Below are 8453 nucleotides of genomic sequence, written 5' to 3' on the forward strand. Positions count from 1 at the left end.
GCGCGTCTACCTGGGGAACAGAGGTGACAAGATGAACTTGTACTGTCAAATAATACCTGCCTTTGTCACAGCTCCATCCTATTACCCTACAAGACCGGCATGTCGACTTCAGGAGGATACTATACAGTGGGGGGTTCTAACTCATCTGTCTTCATTAAAGCAGCGCTTCACTTGGGGAATAGCAAAATCAACAAAGACAGTGCTGCTAATTTATGTATTCATCATTGTTGCTTCATGGGAAGCTTTGTTTGTCGCTGTTCCTCATGCCCAATGATGCTGCTCACCAGGCTGGTTCATTCTCAAGATTCACACCAGCCAGATCTTTATCGGAAATGGTTTTATTTAAATATAAATATGTGTACAAAGGTACAAGCAACGATAGCTCATTTTTAGCAAATAAAATTCTTAATACATTATTAAAAGAATAAACAAACAAATGGCAATTAGTTGTGTTTCAAAAAAAAGCATAGTAACTGCATTCAATGATTGATGAACAACTCAGAGAAGAAAATTTGTGGACCAAAAATAAGTCAACCAAGATAGATACATATGTATATAAAGATACTTTACAATAGAGCAGCTTACACGCTGTACATTAAGGCTTATATAAAATATAAAAATAAAGTCAAGCGATGATGTTTGCCTCCTCACTTTAAGTGACATTTGTTCTCTCATCAGGCTGCCTGGGAACAGCTTTGTAGACAAATGGCAGTACAGGCCTCCATACTGAAACATCCAGGTATTGGAATGTGACCGGGCCAGGTGTTGAAATGAATGTCTCCAACATGAAATGGACATGAGTATAAACGCTGAAGAGTTTCACTAGACACATCATTTGCATGCAACAGAGAGAAGGTATGGGCTCAGCCATTTGTACAGATACTTAGTGTTTCAGGGTAGTACTGTTTCTTGTAAACATATTGAGACTATTTGATTGAGTTGTAAAACTTGAGAGTGGATGGCCCACATAAGGACTGTTTAAAACATCTCTCCCTTGCTGACTTTGATGCCGTATTCAAGTTTATTTTTACTTCAAGATTGCCACCTTTCCATACCACCACTTTTTGATTGTTCTGGTTATAGCCTACTTTTCATTTTACAATCAGAGATCAGAAAACAGTACCAGGGGTTTGACGGTAGTTTTCAACCTCAGCCCCTGTTTTTCACCCTTTAAAATTACCACCATCTTTGGGTTAACATGGCCTCGCCTTGTCCATCTTGGTACAACACAGTTAACATAAAGACCTCCATTACAATGAAGGTTAAAACACACATTCTCTCCATATCTCTTTTTCTCCACTGGTAAGCAACACTTCTAAGTCCAATGTGTTAGGCTTATAATCAGAAGAAGCTCCAGGAATACAGGTCAGGCCAGAAGTATTCCTTCGCTGATTAGACTCTTCTTATAGTACAGTGCCTGTAGCACTTGTTGGTCAATAGAGCTAGCCTGTTGTGCAGAAAAATTTGTCTGTCTCTGTGGATAGCTCGGTCTTATGTTGATGAAAGAGACACAAATGTGCTTAGAATTCCTTCGCATGCCAACAAAACACCAAATGACAGACAACAATAGGCTGTTTTTTTTTACTCAATTATGTCTTGCTTGTCATTTGTTCCTTCAAAAATTTTTAGCGTTTAGCATTGACACAAAGTAAACTCTGGAAGGCAGGTAAACAGCTACCCCAATCATTTTGGCCACCCAAATTCAGGAGATTCCTTTGAATTTTCTCACTGGCCCTCAAATGGACAGAGTATCTCCACAGGTTTGGGTGGTCATTATGTAGAGATAACCTACAAGAGGTATCACACTGTAATCATTAGTTTGACTTGAACATCACAATCTGCTGAACTCTCCAGCTCAGGAGCTCCACAGTTAGCATTAGCATAGATCCCACGAACCATCACAACAAACGAAGGATGGTGAATCCATAACCCAAATCTCGTGATTTCCTCTTAATACTTTCCAATGTGTCCTTTAAGGACCATCCAAGGGAAGAAAGTCTCTGTTCATGTTAGTCCAGCCACATATATGTGAAGCTGACAATGGCTATCTACTCACTGTTCCTGCACTTTTCTTTATCCATTTTTGTCCAATCAGACATGCGTCTGCATCCGCTGTGAGGGCCGTCCATAGTCAGATTGCTGCGAGGACACTTGTGAGGAGGCATAAGAGAAGCGAGACGAGCTGGACACCTTGCTTGCCTGATCTGATTGGTCGTATGCATCCACTTTCTCGTAGGAGGAGGGCTTAACATAGCTGGTGAAGGCGCGACCGTAGGTGGCAGGCAGGTAGGCAGAGCCACTGTAGTTGGGATCAGTGGGATAGATGCCGGCCGGTTGGGCAGGCTGCTGCTGGGCTGCTTGCTGCTGTTCGTATGCGGTTCTGCCCGCTGTTGTTGTGGCATATCGGTGGTTGAAGTCATAGACTCGAGGCTGAGTGCCGTGCTGACCATAAATGGGGCTTGGGGAGGGCAGCTGGGATGGGGTGTAGACTGGCCGTGAATTGGGTACGTATTCAGAAAATCCACTACTACGGATGTGGCGGTCCTCGTGGCCTCGGACATTGTAGTAGCCATTGGTGGGGTCCTATGAGAAGGACAGAGGAGTTTCGTTTTAGGTATACTGGAAAAACATAATGGGTTCTATTTCTTTTTTTTTAGTTTGCTCCTTGAAATGAGTATATTTTCCAGTTTTACCTTGATGTCCGATCTCTCATCCTCCTCCTCTTCCAGGAGGTCACTGTGTTCTGTGCGTGACGTCCCAGGAGACTCACTGCTGTTCGGAGCCTAAGGGAAGATCAAGCATATTGGATGAATTACCATGACGAACAAGACCACTTGGACAAGAATAAACCAAGTTAGAGTGTTACATTGCGGGCTAAACATTAATTCTCCCAAACCTTCAAGAGAGATTAATGTCATACAAAGTCATACAAACAAAGAAATGAGGAACAGAAATTTACCATGGGCTCTTTGACATCCTCTTCATCATCGTTGCCACGTGTAGCGTTGTGATCGCTGTGAACAATCTGAACTCTGATGTCACTCTTGGAGAGACGGGTGCACCTTTTGCCTATGGGAATGAAAAGAAAAGAAGCTTTACTTGACTTTTCCAGACATCAAAAATGATCGTTAATACATAGTGAAGTGACACAAAACATTTGAAGATGTCAGCTCATACATTGCAAAAACCTTAATTTGATAAGAGTTGGCTGTGGACCCTCGCACCCATACTGACCGTTGAGCTCACCTTTGCCAGTGTGCCTGCAGCACAGGGAGACCAGAGTGATGACACAGATAAGCAGGACACAGCCTCCACCTACGGCTCCACCAACAATTATCAGCAAAGGCAGGGCTTCTGTAACGGGAACAGTAATACCAGATAAGTATGGCGTAGTGAGTAGGGGGGTAGATGGTTGTCAGGAGAAAAGAATGGATGAAATAAGAGGTTGTGGAGTAGAAGTGTCAGTGTCAAGAAAGAGCAGATCAGAGCAAAAAAAAAAAAATAGATCCATTCATTTGTCTTGCTAATCCCAGAGACTTCAGCGCCTATATAAATTCATCTTCAGTAAGCCCTGTCCTGCTCACAGCTAGCGTATGCTCATGCGGGCAACTCACAGCCTGGCGATTGTCTCTAATCTCTCTGAAAGAAGGGTAACAAGGCCTGACATGCAATGAAGCAACAGACAGTAATCTAATTAGAGATTCCAGGAGATATCGCTGCCCATTTCTCCAGAGACCCCTCTCTGCTACGCTGATGTAAATTACTGGCGAGGACCTTATTTTTGGTGTCGGCTGCAACAAAGTCTTTCACTACTATTAGTATGGGGAAAAACTTCTGCCTTATTTACATTCACTTAAAGGGGCTGCAGCCTGAGCTGCTGAACTTGGCTCTGGGACATTGATAGAGAATATGAGTCCAACCGCAGACACATGGGGCTTCCTCTAATTGACTTTTGTCCACAATCAATATCTATGGTATGGGGCAAACATATTCATTAAAGGAACCATCTGCTGATTAAATCATATCGATTTGGGGTAGCATAATTAAGATAAGCACAATGGAGGAGCTTTCACCTAATCTGGCCCCTTTCCCTGTGAGGACTAGGAGTTTTCACTATAGCTTCTGTAGAGGGCTCTGTTGGTTTGGGAGGAAATGTCTCCTTTTCAGTGCTTACCTTGTTCCTTCAGTGTGACCAGTGCTGTGTCAGTGCCGAAGCGGTTCCAAGCAGTGCAGTTGTAGCGCAGCTGGAAATCCTGAGCCAGTGTCTCGGACAGCACCAGAGAAGACACGACGCTGTGGTCGCTGGTTACTGTCTGCACTGAGTAACGGCCAGAGGAACCAGAGGATAGGCTCATGTCGCCAAAGGTCCACACCTGTGGAGAGAATAGCAAACAGGATGTAAGTCCGGGGGCATGTCCAGACAGGGTGCTGAAAACTGGGGCACTGTCACAAGGGTTGCATATGTATGTGCACATACACACATGTCTGAAGCATCTACAATTTCTGTGTCTGACATTCTTAACTACTTTCATTAAGAAATTAAAAGATTTTACATCTCTCTGTCTGTCTTTTATTTGAATTAAAAAATTTCACACCAGAATGTCATCACACAAATCTCGAATGCTAAATTCTTTAACGACTCAAAAAGAAGCTGAATCATCGAAGTCATAGTAAAACGTAGCAAAAGCTATTGTAGTTTAAGATTATGTGGTGGCAGGGGGTGGCAATCAGATTTCAAGAGGGGGGGGGGGGATTCCACACCAGTTCAACCCCCTGAACACACCTTGTAAAGTAACTTTTCTAAGAAAAATCTCTGAAAGCAGAGGTCTGCGCAACTGTTTATCCTTAGATCCTTGCCTGCTGCTGACTGAACATGAGTTCCTCCGTTCATTCTACTTTCTTTGTGCCGACCCTGACAGTGCTCCGCAGCTGACACAGCTTACAGGCTCATGTTTAAGCTGCCTCCCACGTCTGCCCTGCAGGTGAGGCCTAAGGAGGGTTAGGTATCTGCACTATGAAATAAGGCTCCTCTCCCCTGTCTCTAGCACAAGGGCCAGCAGGGCACCTGTCTCTCACTCCTCCTCACACCCTAATTATCCTCTCCCAGCCCAACATACGTTCTGCAGTTCAACAGGGTCAGCTGAGTGATGCCTCTCAGGCCGCTAATTGAATGCGGTTTGGCTGAAACCTGCAGGAAGCTGGTCTCCCACAGCTCCTTTAACTCCACCATCCTCTCTAGTCAATGTCTGAGCAATTACAGCTGTGAATATGTGTGAGTATGTTGGTTAGCCTGTGAGGTGGAGCTGTGAGGGTGTAAAAGGTGTGAAGGTGAGGTCAGGAGTAAAACTACTCTGAGTGAGCCATCTTATGGGGGTGTGGCTAAGAGGAACTTGTGGTATGTAAGCTCACAAAAATAAGTGGACGACACAGAAAGCAAATAAGGATCACTTACAATTTTATCAGGTGGGGGACTGCTGCCCACCCGACATTCCAGCTTGCCCTTGGAGTGCTTAACGGCGTGCTGTGTGGCGTCCGCTGTGATGATAGGAGGGCCTGGTGTGAAAAAGAGGGAAAAAAAAGAAAAATGGTATTCTGTATTACTGATCAATACCACAAGGTCAGATATCAATTTTGATGCGTTTTGTTCGACAGAGTAGATCAAAACATCACAGGCAAAGCTGTATACTCTAAAATAACTCAACTCACCATTTACAGTCAGAGTGACGTCTCTTTCTGCCACTCCAATCCGAGGTACAATAGCCTTGCAGGTGTAAGTTCCGGCGTCCTCCTGGGTAACAGCCTTCAGCTGCAAGGTGTTGCCATTACTGAGCACCTAGTGAGAAAAACCAGCGACAAAACCAAGAAGGGTGTTAGTTGGAGAATGAGCCAGAACAAGAGCAAAGAGGCAGACAAAAGGGGGCTGGGACCTTTATCAGTGGCCCGCTCATTGTAGAGGCAGCGCAGAGGTGGGCTGACCACTGTAACAAATGCTGCTGGTTTGAATTTAATTTAATTGTGAAGAGCTTTAATCACAGCATTAAGCTCTCCAGCCGCCACCGAGTGACCGTGCGGCTGGGGAGATTGTTGTAATTAAACAGCGGGGACTGAACAGAGCACACTCCGGCGTGAGTGGGCCCCAGCCCTTTTTGAGCCGCTACACTCACTCACTCCTCAGCTCATTGATCCTGTCATTCCATCAAGCTGTGATTAATCCATTTACCCCTTCTCTCTCCACCTCCTCCATCTCTACAACCCCTGCTATCACTCTCTCCGATTTTTATTTCAACACACTTATGGAGTAACCCAATTAATCCATTACTCGTGGCAGTGTGGGGGGACAGTTGCTGTGGGTGGATTAGAAAAATGCCTGCACGGTTCCCTCAGAGGGGCTGAAAGCATTCACTCTTAGAGATGACAGCATCCCTTACGCCATCCCGCAGGCACATTCTTTACTAGGGGGGTGTTTTTCTCCAACATCGCCCCAGAAATTACATTAGGAGTAAAGCTCCTGTGGGATGTACCTACTGATGGTGTTTACGCTCAGACTTTTACCAGGATGATGTGAAGCGAAGGTAGAAAAAATAAAGTCCCATTTGTTTCACCTATGAAATTAACTTTGAGGAAATGGGTACTCAAGGGCAGTCAGGCCTCTTTAATGTCAAAGATGCTGCTCTAAAAGTTGCAGCACATGTTGTAATTCTGTTATTTTCAACCACACCTTGGCTCACTGGTTGTCTGATTGATTCATTGATTGATTGATTGTACCAAGGATTACGACACTATTTCATGTGGCCCGATGGTGCTATATGAATCAGTCAGTGGACAGACCGTTTCTGCCGGAGGCTCTAGCCCTCAGGGTGCATACAGAGAGGTGTTGAAGATTCAGCTGGAAAAAACGAATGTGTTGGGGGAGGTAAAGTGTGAAGGATTCATGCCTCAAGGCCATGTGTGAATGTTTCTCTCTTGGAGGGGTGGTGTTGAGGCATAGTGTTTAAGCTTCGCCTTCCCATCCAAGATAAAGTTGTGACTGATATTTGTCGTCTTACCACACTGGAGCCATGCTTTGTCCAGGCCAGGGTCAGAGGAGGGTTTCCAGTCCAGGCACAAGTAAACGCTGCATCCATTCCTATATCCACTGTCATTGGCTTCGGCTCAGACAGCAGTCTGGGGCCAACTAGGGTGAAGCAGCGCAGACAACCGATTACAATCAATAAGAAGGTGCTTTTGAAACAACAGAAAACAGCCCAGTACACTGAAGGGATAGTTAGCCTAAAGTTCACTCACATTGGACATCGACTAGGGTGCTGACATTGGTGCTGCCAACCGAGTTGGACACCTCACAGGAGACCGGGTCTGTGAAATAGGAGTAGTCCACCGTCACCTCAAGGCTGTCCCCGTTTGCTTCAGAGATGGGAACTCCTCCTTTCGACCACCTGGGACAGATGAATAATCTCATTATACAGCTGCATTAGTTCAGGGAAGGTACTTAGCCATGCGTATCAAAGTGGCTATTAGCTGATTCATGGTTTATGCCAATCACAATCACACACTGCCAATCAAGCAGACCATTTGACCAAGTGAATCTACCGAACACTATCATGCTTGTGCTGCTGTTTGAATGAGAGCTGTCCTCTGGTTTTCATGTTTGCTGGCTCTATGTGTATGCTGGCAAAGGGTGAAAAATTGAGATTAAGCAGAGGACAGATACCTGTATCCGGTGATTTCAGGGTTGGCTGAAGCAGAGCAGATGAAGAGAACCTTAGCTCCCTCGGCCACAGTCTGAGGCTGTACTGATAGAGTCACTGAAGGAGGGTCTGTGGGGAGGAAAACCTCTATGTTACTAACATAAAAGTTTATGGACTTAATAGATTTCCTAATCATATTGGTACCTTTCACCTTTTAGCTTGCATCAAAACTAAATGCGTCGCTGCAGGTTATTGTACAAAGAAAACCTTTTGCTGCAGAGCCAAATGACATTTTGAATGGTCTGATGCTGGGACACTTACGCTGGACACTGATTGTAACCGATGTCTGTCGTCCAGCGGGGGCAGCAGGGTTAAGGACCCTGCAGGTGTAGGTGCGCCCTGAGTCGCTGTCCTCCGGGACAATTGGAAGCATACTAACAGCAGCCTCCCTCTTTCCATCCTCCATTGGTATCTGTAGAAATACAGCAGAGTGACTGTAAGACAGCGCTAGAAGTCAGGGCAACAGTGTGCTTTTAAAGAGAGAGACAAACATCCACTCAATGTCGCACAAGCAAAGCATATTTGGGAATATCTGTATGACACTGCAGGTCTTATTTTTTCATGTGTTAGGCATTAAAATTGCCATCCTGTTCTATGACATTGCAGTTAAATCATATATTTTACGATGCAGCAGGGGATATTGTGCTGTTCCCACATTTCTGAGAGTGTTCCCCGTCAGCGCTCTTGTTTGTCATCATCTTTTAAATT

General features: G+C 44.9%; 1 protein-coding gene across 2 annotated transcripts in view; it reads right to left on the bottom strand.

Moving 5' to 3' along the window:
* Positions 1–320: 320 nt before the first annotated feature.
* kirrel3l (kirre like nephrin family adhesion molecule 3, like) overlaps positions 321–8453 on the bottom strand; it is a 32218-nt gene continuing 24085 nt past the window's right edge. Inside the window, exons 5-15 of one of the 2 annotated variants that reach the window (XM_061050696.1) lie at positions 8007–8157; positions 7709–7814; positions 7285–7433; positions 7047–7174; positions 5707–5833; positions 5453–5553; positions 4175–4373; positions 3247–3354; positions 2960–3069; positions 2694–2783; positions 321–2583 (exon numbers count right to left, since the gene is read on the bottom strand). In XM_061050696.1, the coding sequence (XP_060906679.1) occupies positions 2092–2583; positions 2694–2783; positions 2960–3069; positions 3247–3354; positions 4175–4373; positions 5453–5553; positions 5707–5833; positions 7047–7174; positions 7285–7433; positions 7709–7814; positions 8007–8157 (1761 nt within the window). In that variant the 3' untranslated portion in view covers positions 321–2091. Of the gene's footprint in view, positions 2584–2693; positions 2784–2959; positions 3070–3234; positions 3355–4174; positions 4374–5452; positions 5554–5706; positions 5834–7046; positions 7175–7284; positions 7434–7708; positions 7815–8006; positions 8158–8453 lie in introns of both variants that reach the window. The other variant, XM_061050695.1, reaches the window with a different exon arrangement.

This window comes from Labrus mixtus, chromosome 11, assembly GCF_963584025.1.
Source record: "Labrus mixtus chromosome 11, fLabMix1.1, whole genome shotgun sequence".
Taxonomy (NCBI): Eukaryota; Metazoa; Chordata; class Actinopteri; order Labriformes; family Labridae; genus Labrus; species Labrus mixtus.